We start from the raw sequence: 25,513 nt of genomic DNA on the forward strand, positions 1-25,513 counted from the left end.
TTCAAAATGTATTAAATTGATTTTGTTTTCCCCTCACCCATCTACACACAATACCCCATAATGACAAAGTGAAAACATTTTTTTTTTGCAGATATATAAAAAATGAAATACAGAAATATCGCATTCACTTAAGTATTCACACCGATGAGTCAATACTTTGCAGAAGCACCTTTGGCGGTGATTACAGATGGGAGCCTTCTTGGGTATGTCTGTATCAGCCTTGCACATCTGTATTTGGGGATTTTATCCCATTCTTCCTTGGAGATTTACTCAAGCTCTGTTAAGTTAGATGGGGAATGGCAGTGAACAGCCGTCTTCAACTCTTTCCACAGATTTTCAATGTGATTCAAGTCTGGGCTTTGGCTGGGTTTCACATTCTTGTTCTGAAGCCATTCGAGCGTTGCTTTGGCTGTATGCTTGGGGTCATTGTCCTGTTGGAATGTATACTACGTTTCAAAAGTTTGGGGTCACTTCGAAATGTCCTTGTTTTTGAAAGAAAAGCTAATTTTTTGTCCATTAAAATAACATCAAATTGATCAGAAATACAGTGTAGACATTGGAGCTGGAAGCGGCAGATTTTTAATGGAATATCCACATAGGCATACAGAGGCCCATTATCAGCATGTCACACCCTGATCTGTTTCACCTGTCCTTGTTATTGTCTCCTGGGCGCTCTCCAAGGGCGCTCTCCTGGGCTACGGCAGTTTGGGAACAACAATCTGTCATTTGGAGGAATTCATGGCAGAGGTGAGAAGTTTTTGAGTCTCCGGTATCCGGGAGAAAGGTGGCCAGCAAACTGCTTGACTTACGTCAACTCCCGTAGTGTGGCAGACTACGCGGTGGACTTTCGCACATTGGCTGCCGAGAGTGCCTGAATTCCGGAGTCTCTTTTCAATACTTTTCTGCACGGATTATCTGAGGAGATTAAGGATGAGCTAGCTGCTCGGGAACTGCCGGTGGACCTTGACTTCCTTATCACTTTAACCATTAAAATTGATGGACGCTTAAGGGAAAGCAAGAGTGAGAGGAGGTCTGGTCTCGGGCACACTCGTGCACCCGATATGGTGCCTTCACCTTCTATGGAATCCGGGAGTTTCTGAAGGCAGCTCTTCCGAGAGGAGTCGAAGCCACCCGAGCTCTGTCGTGCATCTATGACGGGTGAGCTGGATACTCCTGAGCCTATGCAGTTGCGAAGAACTAGGCTATCAGTTTGGGAGCGCTCACGGAGGATGAACAGTAACTGTTGTCTTTACTGTGGAGGGGCAGGACATTTTATACCTACCTGCCCTATTAGGTAACCCTAGTCTTTAGTGGGTACCAGTACTATGGGGAGTCAGACTTGGAGTTCCCTAATTCCCATCACCTGCACACCCCTTTTTGCTCTTGTGCTGTGGGGAGACCAATCTAAGTCTCTCCGAGTGCTCATTGACCACAGTGAGACAATACAGTTCCTCCTCATGACATCTCCCCATGTTCCGGTTGTGTTGGGATTTTCCTGGCTCCAAAAGCACAATCCTGTGATTGACTGGACCACAAGCTCCATCCTGAGTTGGAGCCCATTTTGCCATTCCCACTGCCTTCAAGCAGCACAGAACTTCCTCATGTCACCTTCCTCAGGATGTTAGCAAGACTGTGGATGTCTCTGCTATCCCCACAGAATACCATGAACTCCTAGAAGTTTTCAGTAAGGCATGTGCTACTTCCCTTCCCTTGCACCGTCCTTATGATTGTGCCATTGATCTTCTCCCAGGCACTACACCACCTCGGGTCGATTGTATTCTCTGTCTGGACCAGAGACCAAAGTTATGGAGGAGTACATAGAGGAGTCTCTGGCCACTGGAGCTGTCCGTCCATCTGCATCTCCTGCCGGTGCAGAGTTTTTCTTTGTGGAGAAGGACAAGGCCCTGCGTCCGTGCATTGACTACCGGGGACTTAATGACATTACTGTCAAGAATCGTTACCCCCTTCCTCTCCTCTGCATTTGAACCTTTCCAGGGGGCCACCATATTTTCCAAGTTGGACCTTTGAAATGCCTACCACCTGGTTCGGATACGTGAGGGGGATGAGTGGAAGACAGCCTTCAACACAGCCAGTGGACATTATGAGTACCAGGTCATGCCATTTGGACTCACCAACGCCCTCGCTGTTTTCCAGGCTTTGGTCAATGATGTACTTCGGGACATACTAAACCGGTTTGTGTTCGTGTACCTTGACGACATCCTGTTTTTTTCATGTTCTTTATGTCAGACAGGTCCTTCAGCACCTCTTATGCAAATGTATAACAAAATGTTCAACTGAAATACATTATTTACATAAGTATTCAGACCCTTTGCTATGAGACTCGAAATTGAGCTCAGGTGCATCCTGTTTCTAATGATCATTCTTAAGATGTTTCAACAACTTGATTGGAGTCCACTTATGGTAAATTAAATTGATTGGACATGATTTGGAAAGGAACACCCCTGTCTAAATAAGGTCCCACAGTTGACAGTGCATGTCAGAGCAAAAACCAAGCCATTTGGTCGAAGGAATTGTCCGTAGAGCTGCGATAGGATTGTGTCAAGGCACAGATCTGTGGAAGGGTACTAAAACATGTCTGCAACATTGAAGGTCCCCAAGAACACAAGGGCCTCCATCATTCTTAAATGAAAGAAGTTTGGAACCACCAACACTCTTCCTAGAGCTGGCCGCCGAGCCAAACTGAGCAATTGGGGGAGAAGGACCTTGGTCAAGGAGGTGACCAAGAACCCGATGGTCACTCTGACAGAGCTCCTGAGTTCCTCTGTGGAGATGGTGATCCTGCTGGAAGGTTCTCCCATCTCTGCAGCACTCTACCAATCAGGCCTTTATGATAGTGGCCAGACGGAAGCCACTCCTCAATAAAAGGCACGACAGCCCGCTTGGAGTTTGCCAAAGTTCACCTAAAGGACTCTCAGACCATGAGAAGCAAGATTATCTGGTCTGATGAAACCAAGATTGAACTCTTTGGCCTAAATGCCAAGCGTCACATCTGGAAGAAACATGGCACCATGACTACGGTGAAGCATGGTGGTGGCAGCATCATGCTGTGGGGATGTTTTTCAGCGGCTCAGGATCGAGGAAAAGATTAACAAAGAGATCCTTGATGAAAACCTGCTCCAGAGCGCTCAGGACCTCAGACTGGGGTGAAGGTTCACCTTCCAACAGGACAACAACCTTAAGCACACAGCCAAGACAATGCAGGAGTGGCTTCAGGACAAGTCTCTGAATGTCCTTTAGCGCCCCAGCCAGAGCCCAGACTTGAACCTGATCAAACATCTTTGGAGAGTGCACTGTAGACAGGTGAGTTTCTTTCTAAATCATGTCCAAACAATTGAATTGGCCATAGGTAGACTCCAAACAAGTTGTAGTGACATCTCAAGGATGTTTCAGACTGTAACAAAACAAAATGTGGAAAAAGTCAAGAGGTGTGAATAGGGAAAGGGGATACCTAGTCAGTTGCACAACTGAACCTATTCAACCCAAATGTGTCTTCCTCATTTAACCCAACCAGAGTCAGAGGAACAGTTGTTGTGGGAGTTAACGGCCTTGCTAAAGGGCAGAACATCAGATTTTCCACCTTGCCGGTTCAGGGATTCAAACAAGCAACCTTGTGGTTACAGTCCCAACACTCTAACCGCTAGGCTACCTGACGCCTCTGAAGGTATTGAATATACCATGAAAGACCTAATTAAACCACTAATACAACCAACAAATAAGTGGAGGTAATTGCAGAATAGGGTTGGAAAATTCAAGTAACTTTCACAAATTCCCAGGAATTCCTGGTAGAAGGATAAAGGATTTCTGGAAAACCTGGGAATTTTCCGAATGTTTCCGTGATTTTTCAACCCTATTGCAAATAGATGGTGTATACCTTCTTTCCCTTCTTGGTGGGTTTGATGTTGATCTTGGCTCTTTCCTGGAACGTCTGTCGGAGCACATGTCTGACTAGAGGTTCCCGGGCGATCTGCATGGCGACCATGTAGCGAGTCCCCTCCAGTACTGCCTCCGCTGTGCTGAACTGGCTGCACAGGCAGAGAGAACATACTATTAGTAGTATTGTAGAAGGTATAGGTTTGCATCTCAAATGGTGCGACTTGAGATGCAGCCATGTACAAGTTTGCATATTCACCTCTCAACACCAACTCTGTTACTGCTAAAATGGTTGGGTTATCTTAATATTAAAGTGTATTCTGTACACAGTGCAATAATGAGTTGCCGGTTAACCTGCAGATGTAGTCCTTAGCCAACTCCATGGGCTCAGCAGGAAACTGCTCCGTCTCGTGACGCTGGTAACTGTCACGTAGGTTTTCTCCAAACTGCTCTGGAGTCAGTCCAAACTTCTTGGCCAGGCCATCTGACGAGAGAACCCTTTAAATGGTGGACTCAAAAACCGTTGCAAATACAATTGGCTCGTGATACAGGAAGTGTACTTCGATTAGCAAACTCTGTTAAAGTACACTAGTCACAGTTTTCCAGTCACACATTATTTCGCAAGTTTTTTTATTATCACAAGCTAACTGTATAGACCTGAAGATGTACTGTATAGCACACAAATCTGTCTGTAATAGGTGCTGATAGTGACGCCTACTGGACACACATGATAAAGCACTCACCCAGTCCTGCACACTGGCAGATGCTGTACATATCCCTGCGAGATGCAAGCTTCAGGTCCGGCCCCTTTGACTGCTCCTCTTCTTCCTCTTCCTCCTCCTCTACTTCCTGCTCATTACCTGCGAACAGAATACATGATAATTATTCTGGTAAGGGTAAAGGTGCTTTCCCCATCTTACAATATATAATCTAAATCATACCATCTTCATCCACTTTGATCTTCTTCATCTTTTTCTTGCTGGACCTGGCTGCATTCTGCATCTTTGGAATATCTCGGCCATAGTACAGCAGGAAATGGTTGTAGACGTCGCCCAGTTCATCACTAGACTGGACATCCTTCAACCTTGTCAAAAAACATAATCAGGTATGCATTCAGATACAACAAAGATAATAAAGGTGTCATAACATGACTAGCGTCCTGTCCAAGGGGTGTACTTGTACATCAAGTTGCCTCACTACAGAGACAGGAGATGGGCTGTTCTGGCTCAGACAAGGCTTATTTACAAACATGTTTGACATGATAAGCCTTACCTCTCTAAATCTGAAGTGTCTAGTGGTCGAATGCCATCAGCCAGTGGCTTATCTGGGTCAGCTGAGATCTGTTCAAACTGGTATCCCTGCATCTTCTGGAACAGGCGTCTTAGGTTCTGTTTGCGGGTTTTCAGCTGGGTCCACTGAGGAGGAAAGAAAGTCCCACATTAAACAGTAATTAAGCAGAGAGAATAAAAGAAGGGTTAAAGTTAACCAAAATCCAATGCTACAGTATATTACCTTCTCATCCCACTGCCAAACCTTCCACAGATCATTGATATTGAGTTCAGGCTCCACATACTCTTTCCTGTAGAATGCTATAAACGGAACCTAGAGGTGAAACAATGAAGACAGTTGTATTAACTGTGAAAAATGATATGGAAGAACTCAACTTGACCGACAGTGCTAGGACTGTGTAGTACCTCAAAGTGTTGGTTTCTCATGAAATTCAAAGCCTCTTTAATCTTCTGGATGGTGCTGGGGCCTTTTCTGCTGAAAGTAGTGGTTGGACCTCTGTCCAAATAGTCTGCGTTCTCCTGAAAACACAGAATATTAGATTTTAAAAACAGACCTAGACTGTAGCATCAGCTTTAACTAATTGTCTTATGATACCTAGCTAAAATATCCTCACTCCAGTACCTGCATGGAGATGGTGAGAGTAGAGAAGGCATTCCTATAGATCCACTCAGCCTCCTGTTCCAGCTCATCATCTTCTGCTGGCTTCACACGAGTGGAGCGTAACTAAAAACAACAAGACCACACACATAGAAAGGGGTATGGGCTACAGTAGTGGTATTCAACGTCAGTGGTATTCAACGTCAGTGGTATTCAAAGTCAGTGGTATTCAAAGTCAGTGGTATTCAACGTCAGTGGTATTCAAAGTCAGTGGTATTCAACGTCAGTGGTATTCAAAGTCAGTGGTATTCAAAGTCAATGGTATTCAAAGTCGGGGTCGCAGGGGAACTACAGTAAAAGAATTAAGAGTATAGATTATTATTTGCCAGCAGCATACCACCCTGCATACCACTGCTGGCTTGCTTCTGAAGCTAAGCAAGGTTGGTCATGGTCAGTTCCTGGATGGGAGACCAGATGCTGCTGGAAGTGGTGTTGGAGGGCCAGTAGGAGGCACTCTTTCCTCTGGTCTAAAAAATATCCTAATGCCCCAGGGCAGTGATTGGGGACACTGCCCTGTGTAGGGTGCTGTCTTTCGGATGGGACGTTAAAGGGGTGTCCTAACTCTCTAAGGTCATTAAAGATCCCATGGCACTTATCGTAAGAGTAGGGGTGTTAACCCCGGTGTCCTGGCTAAATTCCCAATCTGGCCCTCAAACCATTACAGTCACCTAATAATCCCCAGTTTACAATTGGCTCATTAATCCCCCTCCTCTCCCCTGTAACTATTCCCCAGGTTGTTGCCGCAAATGAGAACGTGTTCCCAGTCAACTGACCTGGTAAAATAACGGATTGTATGGGACAATATGCAAAAGTTTTTGAGAAAGATAATTAACATTTATTTATTTTATTTAGTAAATGTATTTATGAGTTTCTTTTCATTTTGATAAGAGATGCAAATGTAATGAATTGAAGGTGATTTGTTTATGTAAAAATCCAAATGTACCGATATTAAGGTTGTGTCATTTTTGGGGTGGGTTCATGCAAAATTATTGTGAAAAATGTGGTCCCCAGAAATTCTGGCTGAAGAAATGAAAAAGTTTGAATAACACAAGGCTACAGCGTCAAGCCAATAACTGTTATAGGTGAGTTTCAGGTGCTCACATGTCCCAATGACTATGACTGTGCACCCTATTCCCTATATAGTGCACTACTTTTGACCAGAGCCCATAGGGTTCGAGTGCCATTTGGGACACACCCTATAGAAGTATACACACCTGGAACCTCTCTGGCATGTCAGTGGAGCGGATCTCGTTGTCCTGGTCCGTCATGTGACTGCTCTCCAGCTCGCTAGGCTCATAGATCTCAAAGATACTGCGTCGACCCACCCTCTTCTTGGCCTGCTTCTTGGGCCGGTCCCATGACTCTTCATCTGCATCCTCCTCCTCCTCCTCTGCATCTTCATAGGCTTCAGTGTCAAACTCGGCAAAGTCAAAGTCCCCTCCGAATATCTCTTGGGCCTCCTGAAGGGCTCTGTAAAAAGGCAGTGGTGCTCAGTACTAAATACTGCATGTGAGTACAGATAAACATGCCAGCGTCCCAAATTGCACTCTATTATAGTGCCCTACTTTTGACCAGGGCCCATAGGGGAATAGGGTGCCATTTGGGAAACATCTACCATATCAAATTCCATTGCACAAATAGGACTTCTTACTTTCGGGTAAGCTTTCAGGTGGAGAGGCTACTGCAAATTGGGATCTAAGTGATTCAATTAAATTTCAGAATCACTTACGCATCTGTATATCCTGGCAGCTTCTTCCTCCACTTGGGTTTTTTCAAGGGCTGTCCGTCATCATCCACAATAAAGTCATCGATATCTGAGGAAATAAATAAAAAACACTGACTCAAATATTTTCAAATGGCTAACTCAAAACAACTCGACTGTTTATAGATGAAGAAACTCAAATGTTTCATACCAGACTCTTCATCGTCCTCCTCCTCATCCTCCCCGGGATGCAAAGGCACATCCAATGCCTCACCCTCATCCGCTCCCGTCCCCATGAAGATCTCATCCGCTATCATGTCCTTCTCATGGGCCTCCCTGACATCTTCATCTCCCTCCTCATCCTCATCATCCGACATGTCTCGCAAACGACGGAACTTTTGCTATTTATGATGATAAGGAAGGAGTAGAGATATCAGGAAAACATTTTAGTCAATCTACTTTTACATAGTATTTTTAGAGTGGGACCATGGGACAAGACACGAGACCTCCACTGTGCGTTATACAGTGTCCGTGATGACATTTCAATTCATTTTGCTTGTCATAATGGCATCTGAATATTTACCCTTTTCACTTTTACTCCCAAATTCTCCTCAATGAGATCAATATCATCATCATCCAAGCGGTCGTCAAAGCCTGTAGACAGAAATCCCAAGATACTCAAACACCAAAGGTGATTATTATTGGTATGCATGATTCTGCTGCACACTGTTTGGTGTCACAAATCATGACTGCTTGAATCTGAATGGGCAAAATAGAATCAAAGGTTTTACGACATTATAGTTTATTCAATGACTGAAGACATAGCCTACAATGTGGCTAGGAAGCAATCACAGTGCTGCCCTGACATGAATAAATACAGGACCAATTTATGAATGAACACTTACTTCTCTTCCTCTTACGGTGTCCAATTTCCTCCCCAGAGTCACTATCACCTTCTTTATCTTTATTCCCTTCTTCCTCATCCTCTTCCTCCCCTTCCCCTTCCTCCACACCATCATCAATCAGACCACAGAGGTTTCCATCTGCATCTTGATCCTCTGTATTCTCCTCTTCCTCCTCCTCATCTAAGTCACAAATCAAGAAATTGTACATCGATCTTATTTAGGGTAGTTGTGATGATGATAACTCTGTCAAGGGACATCTTTGAAATAAAATCTAAATGATTCACATGTTGTGCAATGAAAATATTACCATCATTTGCTGCAGCATGCTTCAGTGCCTTTTTCTCTGTGTCCTCTGGACACCCAAATTCCTCCTCAGACTCCTCTGCTTCCCTCTCGATGAAATCCATGTTGAGTGGCTGTTGAAGAGATAATAAACAACATGATTTTCATTAGCTGGTTATGTGTCAAAGAACAGTTTTTGGAAATAATGTTATGGGACAGAATTATTCCATCATTTAAAAACGTTAACCAATTTATTACACCATATTTGACACTTTAAGTGTTTAAGTATGGCTATGTCATAAGAAAACCTTATTGTAAACACTGAAATATTAGGCTACAATAAGCTATGATGATAAGACGCTGCTGTCTGCCATGGCTGACTGGTAGAGATGCAGTAGAACCTTATTATACCCAGGGGGCGAAGACATTGCTAGATATCACAAGGTTTAGCTAGTTAGCTACGATAAAAAATGTATATGACTTTGCAAATAAGCAAAGGTAACCGTAGCCATCCAACGGATATCAGGCTGGAGCTGCAGGTAGCATTCTTCTTAGCTACAACAACATAGCCAACGTTAGCTAGCTTGCATAACAACAATGGAATGAGATGGCTACCAAGCTAGCCTCATCTACTGTAGCTAGCATACAGCTGTATTGCCACAAACAGCTGGCTGACTCCCATCGCCCATAACGGTACATACCTATGTGACAGGAGGCAGGACCGGATCCTTTTTAAGTTGACTGATTAGCAAAGCGTGATATGGAAAATAGATTCATTTCTTAACGACATAAATGTATTAGCTATCTAGGCGCAAGCAAATTTCCAAGACTGGAATGCAGAAAAATCCCACAAACTCTAAATGAAGGCGAGGCACGTCACAGATGAACACAGCTCTCCTTGGATTGCAGAGTGCAATCCTTGCATTATACTTTTCAATGTTTTCGTGTATTATTTCGTGTATTATAACATAATACATGTTGTTTTTGCATTACTTTTCAATGTCTTCTTTTTGTAATATTTGTATGTAACATAGAAAATGTTATTCCGTTTAATTGGACCTTGTGTTTGCTATATTGTATCAACACCAGCACACAAAATTAACTTGAAATAACTTTATTTTAGAAAACACATGAATTTAAAAAATTATCAAAATACTGATGGAAAATTGCAATAGTGTTGTTACACAATGTCAGTATTATCAGGTTGTATCAGATTGTAAAGGGGCTGCAGTGTAGCCTACAATAATTTTCATGGCAAATAATAATTTTCGGATCAGACACAAAATCACAATTCAAAAACTCCACAATCCTACAGCTTTAAGCCAACGTTAAATCTTCTTTGAGATGAACAAGGTGCATCAGATTCCTCATGCAGGACTGCTCTATGACACTTGCTCCACAGGTCGCATTTGAACATCTCCAATCTAGATATGTAAAGACAGGAGTATGGTAGTTATTATTTGTCAGATTATGGAAAACTTTTCCCCCATTCATTCAAACATTGATGGAAGTGAACAGAGTGTGCAAAGAATACTGAGACAGACAAGTCTCCTACTTACGTGAACATGTGGCGGTGTGCCTAAGACATACGTTACAGCACTGGCAATGTCGACTGCTTCCAAACACTGTAGGAAGGCAGTAGAATTATAACGTACACATTAAAAAACAATCATATAGCCCTGTATGCACAGATATCATTATTATTGTTATTATTCACCTTCATACTGTTGTAGGTAGCAGCAGCCTTCTCTGGATGGAGGCTGTGAAGTCGGAAAGCAAATTCTGTTTCCACTATACCAGGAGATATACACTGTTCAGAGGAAAACAGAAACACAGGGTTAGTGACAGTTTTACATTAGATGGCTCTAACGATTACATTGTGCATTAGCTAGATAGATTTGTAAACATCAATGTGGTCTATCATGAGGACACACTGGCCTGATATTGTGGAGTGTTACCAATAATAGAACACCATCGTTTTCACCAGTGTACTGTTGGTGTACAGTACTCACAATATGACAAATTAGCACAATTCAGCTCATTGACAATAGTCTTCTTATTAGAAATATTTCATTCTAAGAATTAATAACTTACCGTGGCTCGAATGTGGGTTTTAGCCTCTCGCAGCTCTTGCCGCAACCCTTCGGTCAGGGCAGTCACAGCATACTTGGTAGCACTATAGAAGTGTGTATCAGCACTGAAAACTACACGATGTCCACTCATACTAGAATAGAAGAAGATACACTATGGTTTGTTCTACCAGTGGATTGTCCAAAGAAAAGCATTCACTGCAACCTGAGTCCAATTGCATATCTGGAGGTAGAGATAGAGTTGTACGGTACCTGTTTATGTTGATGATATGTCCATCATCCACCTTCCTCTCCTTCATAGACTGGTATGCCTCTCGTGTGCAGATAGACAATGCAATGACGTTCAGCTGTAAAATACATCCGTTGAAGATCAATGTGGACTGAAGAAAGTGTGACGGCCATCACTTGTGTTTTGTTGATAAATAAGGTCAGTAACAACACAGAGATTGAAACATACATCAATAACAAATGTTATTAAATGATGGAGAGCATGACACAGGATAGCGAAAATCATGCCTTGCTTTTTGACTGTAAGTCGCTCTGGATAAGAGTGCCTGCTAAATGACAAAAAAAATCAAAATAAAAGATAAATATGGACAGCATTTGACATAAACACAGAGATCATTGACAGTGACACCTACATCAATCATTGTCCTCCAGCCATCGGTTTTGCCATTCAACAGTGACTCTGAATGGGCCAGGCCAGCATTGTTGATGCACACATCCACTCCCTGATGGAGAGTCTTGATTGCAGAGAACATGGAAAGGATCTCCTCTTCATTTGAAAGGTCACACTTGTAGGGAACAAGGGTGCCACTGTGCCCAGCGCTCTGACACTCTGCTGCCAGTTTCTAAAATCACAAGGTAAGGTTACTTCATGCACTATGTTCCATAGGTTAAAACACCATGGTGAAGCCATATGAAAGTAATTCCCAAATGTGCTTAATTTGACACATATTATTTTCTATAATATCATATACTACTGTGAGTACTGTGGCACACATCATAAAAGTAAGGAAACAGTTTGCAAAGAATACTTCACAATTGATATAGATCAGGTGCCATGAGACTGTAGTAATCTATAATAAACCTAAAACGTGTAAAACGTGTGATGCAAACCTTGTGACAGAATGCAGGTGACATGTCAATGATTTATTTGTTGGCCCATATAGGCTACATATGAAATAGTGCAGTAAGTGTTTATTTTGAATTTGTGAAATTGTTTGATGAAAGTATAGGGGTTTATGTTTCTAGAACCGTACCGCAATTGATAATCTATTCAGTATTTGGCTGTTTAGTTTTCCAGAGCCAATTCGCCCACAACATGTAAGGTCATTGGAGTAAGGTTAGCTCCTTTAGTCCAATATTGGAGCACAGTTCAAAAAGTAGCAACAACAAAAAGGCTACAACACATTCATGGCCCCCACCTCTATTTTCTCGACGTTCCTGGCGCAGCCGACAACCTTCATGCCGTGCTGGACAAGAGCCTTGCAAATCGCCGCTCCGATTCCAACAGAAGCCCCGGTAACAAGCGCCACTCTACCTTTCCAGCGATCCATAGTCTATCAACACAACTGGATAATGTATTTCCTAAAGTTGTTCAATTGTATACTGTTCTCAAATCGTTCAGAATTTCGCAGAGTATCAGCTACGTTGTATCCTATGATAGGTGCACAAACTCCCTAACTCGTGCCCAATGAAACTCAGGCCAAACCCCTTGTCCCTCCGCACATGATTGAATATTCATAGGATGACTGATTGCTGTTCGAGCCCTTTCCTTTTCTATTTTTATTTTATTTAACCAGGCAAGTCATTTAAGAACAAATTCTTATTTACAATGACAATTAGTCCTTGGATTCGACCCAGGGACTTCAGTGACGCCTCTTACACAGAGATGCAGCGCCTTAGACCGCTGCGCAACTCGGGAGTCCTAAAGCCCTACTCTAGTGAAATGTAGTGTAGTTAGCCGGATACTCTCTCTGTCTGCCAATAAAAAGATGCGTGTTAACTTCAAATACATTTCAGCAGGGGCACAACTTTGGTTTTAGAAGTGGGGGAACATAATGTTATAATTATTATTTTATCTGGTCAGATAAACACTCCAAACAGCCTACCCAGCTGCTCGGTCTCTGCAGGGTCCAAAAGTACACCCCTGCCTTATTTTGTATCACATTCCAATTATACAACTGAGGGGGACAAAAATGCCATTTCAGAATGTGGGGGATATCTCCCCTTCCCTAGTGAAAGTTAGGTCACTGCTTCAGGGAACACAGAACCTGGTGGTTTCACAATTTGTGATAGGCCTATATGTATATCCCTTTGCAACAAATTGCTGGTAACTACAGTGCATTCGGCAAGTATTCAGACCCCTTGACTTTTTACACATTTTGTTACGTTACAGCCTTATTCTAAAATGGATAAAATAGTTTTTTCTCTCATCAAACAATACCACAAAAAAAGGTTCTTAGAAATTTTTGCAAATGTATTGAAAAACAAAACTGAAATATCGCAATTACATAAGGATTCAGACCCTTTACTTAGTATTTTGTTGAAGCACCTTTGGCAACGATTACAGCCTCAAGACTTCTTGGGTATGACGCTCCAATCTTGACACCCCCGTATTTGAGGAGTTTCTCCCATTCTTCTCTGTCGATCCTCTCAAGCTCTGTCAGGTTGGATGGAGAGTGTCGCTGCAGAGCTATTTTCAGGTCTCTCCAGAGATGTTAGATTGGGTTCAAGTCCGGGCTCTGGCTGGGACACTGAGGACACTGAGGACTACCTGACATGATGACTCCTTGCTGTCCCCAGTCCACCTGACCGTGCTGCTGCTCCAGTTTCAACTGTTCTGCCCTATTATTATTCGACCATGCTGGTAATTTATGAACATTTTAACATCTTGGCCATGTTCTGTTATAATCTCCACCTGGCACAGCCAGAAGAGGACTGGCCACCCCACATAGCCTGGTTCCTCTTTAGGTTTCTTCCTAGGTTTTGGCCTTTCTAGGGAGTTTTTCCTAGCCGCCGTGCTTCTACACCTGCATTGCTTGCTGTTTGGGGTTTTAGGCTGGGTTTCTGTACAGCACTTTGAGATATCAGCTGATGTACGAAGGGCTATATAAATAAAATTGATTTTTTTTCTTTTGACATTCAGAGACTTGTCCCTAAGCCACTCCTGCGTTGTCTTGGCTGTGTGCTTAGAGTCATCGTCCTGTTGGAAGGTGAACCTTAGACCCAGTCTGATGTCCTGAGCACTCTGAAGCAGGTTTTCATCAAGGATCCTCTGTACTTTGCTCCATTCATCTTTCCCTCATTCCTGACTAGTCTCCCAGTCCCTGCTGCTTAAAAATCCCCACAGCATAATGCTACCACCACCATACTTCACCATAAGGATGGTGCCTGGTTCCGCCAGACATGACACTTGGCATTCAGGCCAAAAAGTTCAATCTTGTTTTCATCAGACCAGAGTCCTTTAGGTGCATCTGGGATAGTCCAAGCGGGCTGTCATGTGTCTTTTACTGAGCAGTGGCTTCCATCTGGCCACTATCATAAAGGCCTGATTGGTGGAGTGCTGCAGAGATGGTTGTCCTTCTGGAAGGTTCTCCCATCTTCTCAGAGGAACTCAGGAGCTCTGTCAGAGTGACCATCAGGTTCATGGTCACCTCCCTGACCAAGGCCGTTCTCCCCCAATTGCTCAGTTTGGCTTGGCGGCCAGCTCAAAGAAGAGTCTTGGTGGTTCTAAACTTCTTCCGTTTAAGAATGATGGATGCCACTGTGTTCTCGGGGACCTTCAATGCTGCAGACATGTTCTGGTACCCTTCGCCTTGCCACAATCCTGTCTCGGAGCTCTATGGATTCCCTTGACCTCATGGCTTGGTTTTTGCTCTGACATGCACTGTCAACTGTGGGACCTTATATAGACAGGTGTGTTCCTTTCCAAATCATGTCCAATCAATTCAATTTAGCACAGGTGGACTCCAATCAAGTTGTATAAACATTTCAAGGATGATCAATAGAAACAGGATGCACCCAAGCTCATTTTCGAGTCTCATAGCAAAGGGTCTGAATACTTATGTAACTGTTATATTTTCTTTATATATATATATATATATATATACATATATATTATATATTTTAAATCTACAAACCTGTTTTCACGTTGCATTATGGGTATTGTGTGTAGATTGATGAGCGGTCTGAATACTTTCCGAATGCACTGTAGTTTACATGTTGTCAACAATCAAAGCCAAGTCCATCTGTTTTGGCTCGTAGTTGCGTATGCTTCAGTTTTGTTGCTAAATAACCAACCCCTCTCTAGGAGAACCCTGGTTGATTCACAGGTAGAACGCTTTTGGTTCCTAATATAACTGTTTTGGGTTCCATGTAGAACCCTTTCCACAGAGTGTTCTATATGGAACCCAAAATGGTTCTGCCTGGAACCAAAAGGGGATTTTACCTTTAACCAAAAAAAGGTTATCCTACGGGACAGCTGAAGAACCCTTTTTTCTAAGAGTGTATAACAATAAGCTCCAACATGGATTTGTAAATGATGTCATGTGAGGAGTATTCGAGAAGCGTTGAAATTACACATTGACTCCTGGGGGTTCTGGAGTGGTCTGACATCCAGGGCTGGTTCCAGACATAAACCACCTAGAAAAATGTTGTTGAAAAGACGACTATGCCTTACGTCTAATCTACGTTTGGTTTTGGTTGAAAGTGTTGTTGAAAATACTTGTTATTTATGTAATTTAAAAGACGACAATACAAAGATGTCAGTCTAAGTTCGGTTTTGGTTGAAAGTGAAAGTTGAAGAGACGTCTTATCAGGTCGTTGCTTCGACGATATAAACATAATTCAAATGACTTGCATACACAGACACAGTATAAAACATTTCTATGAACAATTTTATTAACAATCATACATCCCTCCAGTATTTACACACAGTATTCATTTACAACATTCAAGTGCTAATTGTCTTTATTCCATTCCTGAAGAAGCATGACTGAAATCATCTACTCATATTTCAAACATCCAGCTTGACAAAAGCACAAAAAAAATATTGTTCCATGCCTCACCATTAAGTAAATTATTGCCAATACATATTAACAAGGGGGTTTCCATTCGGTTTTGATATTTCATATTTACATTTCATGTAACATTTAGCAATCATCATTATTTATGTAACCAACTTAGAATGTATTTGTACATTTATATTGTCTACAGACAGGTTAAATAAAGATTTTAAGCCTTGAGACTATTTAGACATGGATTGTGTGTGCACGACATACTGTAAGTGGTCACTTAGGGCCCCCTGGCTGTCTATCTGCCCAATTGCAAAATAGTATAATTGCAACGTTTGCTCTCCGCCCCATGGCAAAATGTGTAGAATTGCAGAAAACTTACTTTTAAACTGCAACATTTTCTCTATGTCCCTTTGAAAAATGTGTAGAATTTACAGGAAAAACATTTAAATAAATCTCTCCACAGGTCAAGAGGGGGACCACTAAAATGTTTTGCCGCGAGGTGAGTGCCCCAACCAAATCTTGCTTAGGGCCCCCAAACGGTTATAGCCGGCTCTGTTGACATCTATCGGGTGACTCTATGTCTGCCTCAAAGGCCAGTACCCATCTAGCACATAACATTCTGAGAACCATATGTTTCTTAGAGCTTGGTGAGTGTGTGGATGTCCTATGGCTATTTTGCATACAACCTTACCACCACATTCTAGGAATGGTGCAGGATAGTTGCTTGGCTTTGAAACATTCTCAGTATGTTTAGCCTTTTACTGCAGTGTGCTAAATCAGAGTCACACAGAGTGTTTCTTGGTAGTCTTAAACAAATATTTTTTTAAACAAAAGTTTACACCTCACACACATGGTTATGGGCTTAAAAACAAGAAGACACCGGTACCATGTCAGATATAGAGTTGAAACGTATTACATTTTGAGTTTGCATCCCAATATTACACTTTATATACATCACAGAAGACGGAAATATAACAAAACCATTTCAGATAGAAACACCAGATTTTCTGTGGGGAAAAATAAATACTGTTAATGTATTATGAAATCATGAAAAATCATGACAAATTCCACCCATGAGGCCACTAGAGGGTGCTTTGGTAATTGGAGAGTAAGAGTAAGGAACTTGACAAAAAAGTAACTTTCTTAGTATTTCATTACTTAAGAATGTTTCCTAAAAGCTCAAACATGGTTACATTTCAGCTGAATTTTAGTAATGTTCTAGAAACTTTCTCCAAATGGTTTGACACTGGGAATATTCTCAAATAGTTCAGAGAATATTAAGAGTGTCAAGGTTGTGTCAAGGTCTCCTGACCCCTCCTGTCTCAGCCTCCAGTATTTATGCTGCAGTAGTTTATGTGTCGGGGGGCTGGGGTCAGTTTGTTATATCTGGAGTACTTCTCCTGTCCTATTCGGTGTCCTGTGTGAATCTAAGTGTGCGTTCTCTAATTCTCTCCTTCTCTCTTTCTTTCTCTCTCTCTCTCGGAGGACCTGAGCCCTAGGACCATGCCCCAGGACTACCTGACATGATGACTCCTTGCTATCCCCAGTCCACCTGGCCATGCTGCTGTTCCAGTTTCAACTGACCTGAGCCCTAGGACCATGCCCCAGGACTACCTGACATGATGACTCCTTGCTGTCCCCAGTCCACCTGACTGTGCTGCTGCTCCAGTTTCAACTGTTCTGCCTTATTATTATTCGACCATGCTGGTCATTTATGAACATTTGAACATCTTGGCCATGTTCTGTTATAATCTCCACCCGGCACAGCCAGAAGAGGACTGGCCACCCCACATAGCCTGGTTCCTCTCTAGGTTTCTTCCTATGTTTTGGCCTTTCTAGGGAGTTTTTCCTAGCCACCGTGCTTCTACACCTGCATTGCTTGCTGTTTGGGGTTTTAGGCTGGGTTTCTGTACAGCACTTTGAGATATCAGCTGATGTACAAAGGGCTATATAAATACATTTGATTTGATTTGATTTGTGCGCTACTGGTGTAGAAGTCAGGTGCAGGAGAGCAGAGAGTTGTGATCAGGAGCACACTTTATTTGGCAGAAGCAACAAAAGACGGACGCAACTGCGTCAAACAAACCTCCAGCCAAAGGCAAAAGTAAAAAGCGCAACAAAGTCACAAGGATGCAAAATGATTAACAATTGAACACACCACGGGTTGAACATGGTACCCGGAGAAAAAAAAGAGCCTGGCGTGTCACACAAAACACGTAACAAAAACAATTCCACACAAAGACATGGGGGAACAGAGGGAATATATATGTAGTGTGATTAGGGAATGTAAACCAGGTGTGCGAGGAAACAAGACAAAACACATGGAACAATGAAAAGTGGAGCGGCGATGGCTAGAAGGCCGGTGACATCAACCTCCGAACGACACCCGAACAAGGAGAGTGTCACGTTCTGACCTTAGTTATTTTATTATGTCTTTGTTTCAGTATGGTCAGGGAGTGAGTTGGGTGGGTTGTCTATGTTCGTTTTTCTATAATTTGGGATTTCTGTGTTCGGCCTAGTATGCTTCTCAATCAGAGGCAGCTGTCAATCGCTGTCCCTGATTGAGAATCATACTTAGGTAGCCTGGGGCCTGTTGCACAAAACTAGGATAAGGGATTAAGCCAGGATATCTTGGTGATCCTGGCTCAATTGATCCGTAATCCGGTTGCACTAAAGATGGATAGGGGGCAGGAGGATATGTTATGGTATAAATTACCATGGAGATTTATTCTGTGGAGCTAGCCTGCTCCAGACCAGGCTAAATTCCAGGATCTATTTAATCTCATCCCTAATGTCAGTCAGCAGTCACCACAAATGGAAACCAATAGTTATTTCACTGCTCACTATACATTGTTATCACATATAACTAGACCCACTGTTATTATTTAAACGTTTGTGATCATTAATTTCAATGATTTTGGATAAAAAATGATTTTTAGATGTTGCTATCATTAGATAATTTACAGTTTCCCATAGACTATAAGGCTATATATAAAATGATAGAATATTAGGGCCACAGAGGGGAAAAAAACACAAGTCATAATATTGTAACCAGTTGTTTTAAAGGAGGACAGTTGTTAAAATGACAGATGTGGGGCATTTCGTGAAATTGTACTTCAGTATGGTTTCATAAACAAAGACATGCTGATGTGCCAGAATATTAAGTATCACATTGTCATAAGTATCAAAACTGTAAAAACAATATGTAGCTTTTCTGCAGAAAGAACCAGCCTCATAAATTTATGACTTTATCCTTTTTCTTCAGTGTGGCCCTAGTACTCTGTCATATAAACAAATACACATTCCATATGAATATAAAAACACAATGTGTAACATTATGTTCCTTTATTGAATAAGGACAAAACAAAGCAGGTAAACCATCAGCTCCTTTCGAAACTGAAGTCACAGTGACTCTACAAGATGGAAAGCACAGAATCCAAGCATATTATACAAAATGATACATACACATTCAAAGGTCTGTATATAACACACCCTGCATGTCTGCACACTAAAATAAATGCAGGACAAATCCATACACATCAACTGAACAGACAAATGAATGGATGCAGTAGCCTCCCTGCAGCCTTGTATTACACACAGTATACCGCACAAACATCATAAGAGGCCAAATTCGTCAAAAACGAACCCAAAAAAAAACAAATTCCTCTGCCACCGCAGGACATATTTAACCAAAATTGAAAGCACACATACTAACTAAAATAATTCAACACATATTGGTCCCTCAGCAGCCGACCACTGTCGTCATCAGGGAAGATTGCCGGATTGTCCCAGTCCATGGCTGGTGGCACTCTGGGGGCCCTCTCCTTCCTCAGGCAGGCCACATTGTGGAGGACAGCACAAGCCACAGTAATATCACATGCCCTAACAGGGCTGACCCTTAATTTGTGAAGGCAGTGAAAGCGTGCCTTCAGGAGGCCAAAGGTCATTTCAACTCTGGCCCTGGTCCTGGCATGGGCATGGTTGTAGGCCTGCTGTGCTTCCTGGGGGTCTGTGAAAGGTGTCAGGAGAAAAGGCTGGCAGCCATACCCCCTGTCTCCCAGCAACACACCAGAGAATTCACCTGTCAACACAAAATCTCATCATTACTACCTCATAAACACAGTGATATTCTTGACACAGCCATGATGGTTATAAATAGGGGTTGTGTGGCTTACCTTGTGATAGGCACTGATAGATTTCAGAGGCCCGAAAGATTCTGGAGTCATGGACTGAGCCAGGCCATTTTGCCACAACATTGCTGATCACACAGTCAGCATTGCAGACCATCTGAAATCATAAGATGAGGAATATTACACCAATCAATGCACATCACTGGCAATGCAGAGTGTTCGTCAATGGACAATATCAAAAAGTTATGTTCACCTGAACATTAATGCTGTGAAAGGATTTCCTATTCACAAAATCGGCCTCATGGGCACCTGAGGGGCTTTTATCCTTATGTGTGTGCAGTCCACTGCACCAATGACATTGGGGAAACCTGTCACACAAAGTAATGAGTATCCTACTATGTGTTAACAGTTGTCCTGTAATTTGTAGATCCTCTTACCTGCAATCCTATAAAACTCCTCTTTGATGTCACAGAGTCTTCTGTGGCCAGGGAAGGAGATGAAGACATCTGCTAATGCTTTGATAGCCAGACACACACTCCTTATTGTGCGGCAAATTGTGGCCTTGTTCAGCTGTTCTGCATCCCCCACTGAGTACAGGAAGGCTCCACTAGCAAAAAAGCGCAAGGCCACACAAACCATTTGCTCCACACTCAGTGCATGGCTCCGTGCAGTGCGGTGCTTAATCCTGGGACCCAGTAGTCTGCATAGATACCTGATGCCATCTGCAGAAAACCTGTATCTTTCATATAGATGGTCATCAGGGAAGGCCAGTGGGTCCAACCGGTCCCTGAAGACCCTTTCTCGCCTGAAGGCTCTCCTCAGCACAAGTGCTTCTTCATCCACCACATCTCGCACGAATGGGCATGCCATTGTCAGAGCAGAAAGGAACACACAATTTTGGGCCTTCATATAGGCTAGTGGCCACACCTGGTGCTGGGGGGTGGGCAAAAGAGGGCGATGCCTTATAACGATGACTTGGTTGTACTGATTGCTGGGAAAATAAAAAAACCTTAGAAAGATGCCACCGTCCTGTGTGCTCACAATAAGAGCTCATATGTCATGGCTCACTTGACTTTACGAGAATATACCTAATTTTTATTTTGAGCTGTGTCATCTTCTTGGAGCTGGGGAGGAAAGAAAATAATGATTAATACATTTGTGTTACAGTTAGCATACAGTGTACATTGAAGGCATATCTCACCTCCCTCTCAAGTTTTTTTATTTCAAAGTCCAGTTTCCTAATTGTCCTCTTTTTTATTTCGGACTCCAGTGCAAGATTTTCCATCTTTTTCTTCTTGTACTGAATGTCTATGTCTGCCAGTTCTATTTGGCGCCGGAGGTGGTTGCCATACAACTTTCTGATAGCTTGTGAGCTCTGTGAACACAATACAATTAGCGCAGCTGGAATTTGGCAGGATGTGGTGTCCTTTTATTAATACGCACTGTTTTGCCAGGCTGGTTTTCCCACTGTATAGCATCTGGGTCCTGTAAAAGAAATTAGATTTTTTGATTTTGATGATGACTCCTCACCATTGTAGAGTAAATAGTACTTTCACAGTCTTAACATGATACCTCATGCCTTCTGGAATCCAGAGAGATGGTCTCCTCCTCATCATCATCGTCTCCATCATGTGCTGTTGCAGCTGCACTGGGGCCTTCACCCTATCACATTTAATCGGATTCATATTGAAGCTAGTAGACAAGACATGCCAGGCCTACAGTATGCCTTTGATGGAGTACTCACTGGATCAGCATCGTCTGGTGCTTGTGCTGGTGGCTCTAACAGGAACACAGTGCTGCCAGGCACTGTAAGGCAATAGGTAAACCAAAGTCAGACAGTCCAAATTGATTCAATATGAATGTGGTTGTATCCCATGTAGAGATGGAAGGACATACCTTGAATGAAGCGGGTGGCATCTTGGGAGGAACCTATGCTCGTCTCTTTCCCCCCCAGGGATCCCCTCTAAGACGGGCCTGCCTTTATTTAGCTCCAAGGCCATGTCCTCTGCTGGGGTAAGGTCAGCCTTTGGTGACCCACCACCCGTGCCTTGTCTGTGGGTATTCTTTTTCACTGCTAAAACAGTACAGACAATGTGTGAGCAGGCACCTTCTGGGTACAATATATGCTTGTGCTTTGTTAAATATTAGTCAGGGACCATACCATTCTGCAGAATGTTCTTGTATTTGATTTTGACCTGCTGCCATGTCCGTTTTGGCCCGTTCATGTTTAATCTACACACACACACACACACACACACACACACACACACACACACATTTAATGGAGTCACACTGCAAAAAATTACTTGGTATTTTTGTCTTGTTTTCAGTAAAAATATCAAAAAATTTATCATAGCTTTATACAGTGTGATGGAGTTACTTTACACAATTTCACTCATATCTGCAGTGCATTTCAATTAAAAATTTAACCGTTTCATAATTACAGTACAACTGCATTTTTGGAGATGTGAATTAAATATTTGAATTGTAATTGTGATGTTTCAGCGGAGCGGTGAGTGTGTAATTGTGCACTACTTACGCATTCAGGCGGTCTGCAATACTTTGCCACGCTTTTTCTCTTTGCTTTATCACTGTGGCGGTGTTGCCTTTCTTCTTAATTATATATTTTACCTCCTCGTATGCCTCCATGAGGATTTGTGCTTCCGACGGGGAAAAGTACGCGGCTCTAGTTGCCATGGTAAATCAGTTAATCTGTGATCTGTGGCGGGGTCTATTTGAGTGAGCCGTGAGCGCGCACCTATCCAGGATTGGTTTCACCTGGCTTAATGAATCCGTGTCTGCTCATCCTGGCTTGGTCTTTGTGCAACCAATTAAGCCTGGACGCACATGTTTTGGCTTCATTGAGCTCAGCTGAGTCATTTATCCCGGATGTCTTAATTCTACTTTTGTGCAACAGGCCCCTGGTTTCCTACCTAAGTAGCCTGTGTGGCACAGACACTAACATGGTGTTTATTTTCCGTTTCGGTTTGATTTACTTCACGTTTATTGTTTTTTTCAGTGTTCGTTATTCATTAAAAAAACATGAACACTTACCATGCTGCGTTTTGGTCCTCCGATCCTTCATACTACTCCTCTTCGTCAGAGAGAAGCCGACTAAATCGTGACAAAGAGCAATGTTTGTCTTTGGGAATTTTGCTACTTCAGCATAACATTTCCAGGTTTCTTCATAGTTCTATTTAAAGTCATGTTCTCAAATTGTTCCGAGGACGTTAAGAAAACCACAAGAAATTACATTAGTAATGTTCAGAGAACAGTCTAAGAATATTATTTAAAAACATATACATTCCGTTCTCAGCATCAACAAAACTCTCTATCCTCTATCTTGTTAAGTGTGTTCAGGTTTGTTGGCCATGCCCACTAATTGGCTACACCTGATCTTAATGAGTGCTTGTTTCCTTTGAAACTGGGTCTGTTTGAATAGACTAAAATAAACAGATTTGTATGTGTAAAAAAACATGGTATGCCAGCTTCATCCTGATGGTGAAGTGGACTAATTACATGGATAGAGAACAGAAGACTATAGGTTTGAATCTCACTGATGCCGTGTCACAAAACAATAAATGTGTTTGCATTATTAATGCCGAAGGAAATACATTTCCATGTGTCTTATCTGTGCTTGTGTCACGGTCGTCCTCCTCTTCATCTGAAGAGGAGGACGACCGTGACAGAATCACCCAAGGACCAAGCGGCGTGGTAAAAGACAGCGACAACAGCAGCAGCAGCAGCAGCAGCAACAACAGCGGCCAGCATCACAGGACTCCTGGACATGGGAGGAGATACTGAACGGAGAGGGACCCTGGGCACAGGCTGGGGAATATCGCCGCCCCAAAGCAGAGCTGGAGGCAGCGAAAGCTGAGCGGCGGCGATATGAGGAGGCAGCGCGACAGGTACGAGAGGCATCCCCAAAACATTTTTTTGGGGGGGCAGACGAGGTGTGGGGCTAAGCCAGGTAGCAGACCTGAGCTCACTCCTCGTGCTTATTAAAAGCAGCGCATTACTGGTCAGGCACCGTGTTATGCGGTTAAGCGCACGGTGTCTCCAGTACGTGCCCATAGCCCGGTGCGCTACAGCGCAGCCCCCCGAAAGTGCCATGCGAGTGTGGGCATCGAGCCAGGGCGTGGTGCTCCGGGTGTCTGCTGGGTGGGTTTTGGTCAGGGTATCCTGCGCCGGCTCCTCTGCGCTGGGAGGGTGCGCTCCGCTCGTGCCGGGCAAATGTGGGAGTGGAAGGAAGAGGTGCGTGTAGTAAGCACTAGATCTCCCGTACTTACCCACAGCCCGGTTCAACCTGTGCTTCCACTCTGGAGGGTCCGGGCTAGAGTAGTTGTTCAGCCTGGGGAAGTGGTGCCAAGGTTGCGCACCAGAGTTCCAGTGCCCCCCCCCCCACAGCCCGGTCCTTCAGGTGCCTCCTCCTAACACCAAGCCTCCTGAAGGTCTCCCCAGCCTGGTGGTTCCTGTGGCAGCCCCACGCACCAGGCTGTCTCTCTGTCTCCTCCCTGCAGGTGGTCTCGCCTGTCCAGCGCTGCTGCCGGAGTCTCCCGCCTGTCCGGCGCTGCTGCCGGAGTCTCCCGCCTGTCCGGCGCTGCTGCCGGAGTCTGAGGCGCCAGAGCCCCTGCCCCTCTGTCCCGAGCTGCCCCCCCTCTGTCCCGAGCTGCCCCCCCTCTGTCCCGAGCTTCCGCCCCTCTGTCCAGAGCTTCCGCCCCTCTGTCCAGAGCTTCCGCCCCTCTGTCCAGAGCTTCCGCCCCTCTGTCCAGAGCTTCCGCCCCTCTGTCCCGAGCTGCCCCTCAGTCCAGTGGGGTCATTGAGAAGGGTGGCCATGGTTAGAAAGCCACGGAGGCGGACAATAAGGCAGACTAAGACAATGGTGAAGTGGGGTCCGCGTCCCCCGCCAGAGCCGCCACCGCGGACAGACGCCCACCCAGACCCTCCCCTATAGGTTAAGGTTTTGCGGCCGGAGTCCGCACCTTTGGGGGGGTACTGTCACTTTGTTTTGTCATTATTTAGTATGGTCAGGGCGTGAGTTGGGGTGGGCAGTCTGTTTGTTTTTCTATGATTTGGGTATTTCTATGTTTCGGCCTAGTATGGTTCTCAATCAAAGGCAGGTGTCATTAGTTGTCTCTGATTAAGAATCATACTTAGGTAGCCTGGGTTTTACTGTGTGTTTGTGGGTGATTGTTCCTGTCTCTGTGTTTGCACCAGATAGGACTGTTTTGGGTTTTCACGTTTCTTGTTTTTGTAGTCAGTTGTTCATGTGTACATTTACGTATTGGTCCTCTGATCCTTTTCGCCTCTTCGGAAGAAGAGGAGGAAATCCCTGACAGCTTGGAGTTTTTTTAAAGTTAACAAAAAATAAGCTAGCAATGTTTAAAGTCTTACTGAAACATTCAGTGAAAGTTTTAAGGAAGTTCTTGAAAACCCCCTAAATAACCTATAATATCAATTTTCAGAGCCTTAATAAAACCACCCAGAGTAAAAACATTCTCAGAACCTCCCTGCAATCAAAAATAAACGTTCCCAGAACAGGCAG

The 25,513-nt window shown here is 43.5% G+C and overlaps 4 protein-coding genes across 5 annotated transcripts in view; all 4 read right to left on the bottom strand.

Moving 5' to 3' along the window:
• Positions 1-9,595, bottom strand: part of LOC115136763 (transcription elongation factor SPT6-like) — a 32,378-nt gene extending 22,783 nt beyond the window's left edge. Inside the window, exons 1-15 of the mRNA XM_029672520.2 lie at positions 9,429-9,595; positions 8,753-8,861; positions 8,446-8,625; positions 8,124-8,194; positions 7,752-7,941; positions 7,568-7,652; positions 7,053-7,308; positions 5,803-5,904; positions 5,586-5,699; positions 5,404-5,493; positions 5,164-5,306; positions 4,833-4,975; positions 4,635-4,751; positions 4,246-4,375; positions 3,893-4,043 (exon numbers count right to left, since the gene is read on the bottom strand). Of these exons, the coding sequence (XP_029528380.1) occupies positions 3,893-4,043; positions 4,246-4,375; positions 4,635-4,751; positions 4,833-4,975; positions 5,164-5,306; positions 5,404-5,493; positions 5,586-5,699; positions 5,803-5,904; positions 7,053-7,308; positions 7,568-7,652; positions 7,752-7,941; positions 8,124-8,194; positions 8,446-8,625; positions 8,753-8,852 (1,872 nt within the window). The 5' untranslated portion in view covers positions 8,853-8,861; positions 9,429-9,595. The remainder of the gene's footprint in view (positions 1-3,892; positions 4,044-4,245; positions 4,376-4,634; positions 4,752-4,832; positions 4,976-5,163; positions 5,307-5,403; positions 5,494-5,585; positions 5,700-5,802; positions 5,905-7,052; positions 7,309-7,567; positions 7,653-7,751; positions 7,942-8,123; positions 8,195-8,445; positions 8,626-8,752; positions 8,862-9,428) is intronic.
• A 230-nt stretch (positions 9,596-9,825) lies between these two features.
• On the bottom strand, positions 9,826-12,513 carry LOC115137610 (dehydrogenase/reductase SDR family member 11-like). Its single transcript, XM_029673926.2, has 7 exons — positions 12,245-12,513; positions 11,459-11,668; positions 11,070-11,164; positions 10,822-10,951; positions 10,445-10,537; positions 10,287-10,352; positions 9,826-10,151 (listed from the first exon to the last, which is right to left on the bottom strand). The coding sequence occupies exons 1-7, from the start codon at positions 12,374-12,376 to the stop codon at positions 10,110-10,112; spliced, it is 768 nt and encodes a 255-aa protein (XP_029529786.1). The 5' UTR covers positions 12,377-12,513; the 3' UTR covers positions 9,826-10,109.
• A 6,655-nt stretch (positions 12,514-19,168) lies between these two features.
• LOC135573965 (putative nuclease HARBI1) lies at positions 19,169-20,495 on the bottom strand. The gene is made up of 3 exons (XM_065024463.1): positions 20,406-20,495; positions 20,014-20,125; positions 19,169-19,919 (listed from the first exon to the last, which is right to left on the bottom strand). Exons 1-3 carry the CDS (start codon positions 20,472-20,474, stop codon positions 19,549-19,551), a joined length of 552 nt encoding a protein of 183 aa, XP_064880535.1. The 5' UTR covers positions 20,475-20,495; the 3' UTR covers positions 19,169-19,548.
• Positions 20,496-20,869: 374 nt separating this feature from the next.
• LOC135573964 (uncharacterized) lies at positions 20,870-24,093 on the bottom strand. 2 transcript variants are annotated; one of them, XM_065024462.1, is made up of 8 exons: positions 22,508-24,093; positions 22,130-22,200; positions 21,865-22,042; positions 21,713-21,764; positions 21,541-21,630; positions 21,412-21,453; positions 21,170-21,343; positions 20,870-21,092 (listed from the first exon to the last, which is right to left on the bottom strand). In XM_065024462.1, exons 1-8 carry the CDS (start codon positions 22,663-22,665, stop codon positions 21,057-21,059), a joined length of 801 nt encoding a protein of 266 aa, XP_064880534.1. In that variant the 5' UTR covers positions 22,666-24,093; the 3' UTR covers positions 20,870-21,056. The 2 variants fall into 2 exon arrangements, 1 of the variants encoding a protein (XP_064880534.1); XR_010465045.1 differs by lacking the exons at positions 20,870-21,092; positions 21,170-21,343; positions 21,412-21,453 and having other exon boundaries at positions 21,571-21,630; positions 21,713-21,774.
• Between the last annotated feature and the right edge of the window lie 1,420 nt (positions 24,094-25,513).

This window comes from Oncorhynchus nerka, linkage group LG11 (genome assembly GCF_034236695.1).
Source record: "Oncorhynchus nerka isolate Pitt River linkage group LG11, Oner_Uvic_2.0, whole genome shotgun sequence".
In the NCBI taxonomy this organism is placed as follows: Eukaryota; Metazoa; Chordata; class Actinopteri; order Salmoniformes; family Salmonidae; genus Oncorhynchus; species Oncorhynchus nerka.

Bases quoted from the DNA above. Each gene is read 5' to 3' on its own strand.
- LOC135573964 (XM_065024462.1), bottom strand. From the start codon at position 22,665: ATGGCAACTAGAGCCGCGTACTTTTCCCCGTCGGAAGCACAAATCCTC. The intron at 22,201-22,507 runs GTAAGTAGTGCA...GTGTGTGTGTAG, and splicing joins ATTGCAGACCGCCTGAATGC to ATTAAACATGAACGGGCCAA. The intron at 21,093-21,169 runs GTGAGATATGCC...TTTCCTCCCCAG, and splicing joins TAAAAAAACTTGAGAGGGAG to CTCCAAGAAGATGACACAGC.
- LOC115137610 (XM_029673926.2), bottom strand. From the start codon at position 12,376: ATGGATCGCTGGAAAGGTAGAGTGGCGCTTGTTACCGGGGCTTCTGTT. The intron at 10,952-11,069 runs GTACCGTACAAC...CTTCTATTCTAG, and splicing joins CATATCATCAACATAAACAG to TATGAGTGGACATCGTGTAG. The intron at 10,353-10,444 runs GTGAATAATAAC...GCCTTCCTACAG, and splicing joins CTACCTACAACAGTATGAAG to TGTTTGGAAGCAGTCGACAT.
- LOC135573965 (XM_065024463.1), bottom strand. From the start codon at position 20,474: ATGTCTTCATCTCCTTCCCTGGCCACAGAAGACTCTGTGACATCAAAG. The intron at 20,126-20,405 runs GTAAGAGGATCT...TTATGATTTCAG, and splicing joins GGAGTTTTATAGGATTGCAG to ATGGTCTGCAATGCTGACTG. The intron at 19,920-20,013 runs GTAAGCCACACA...TTGTGTTGACAG, and splicing joins CTATCAGTGCCTATCACAAG to GTGAATTCTCTGGTGTGTTG.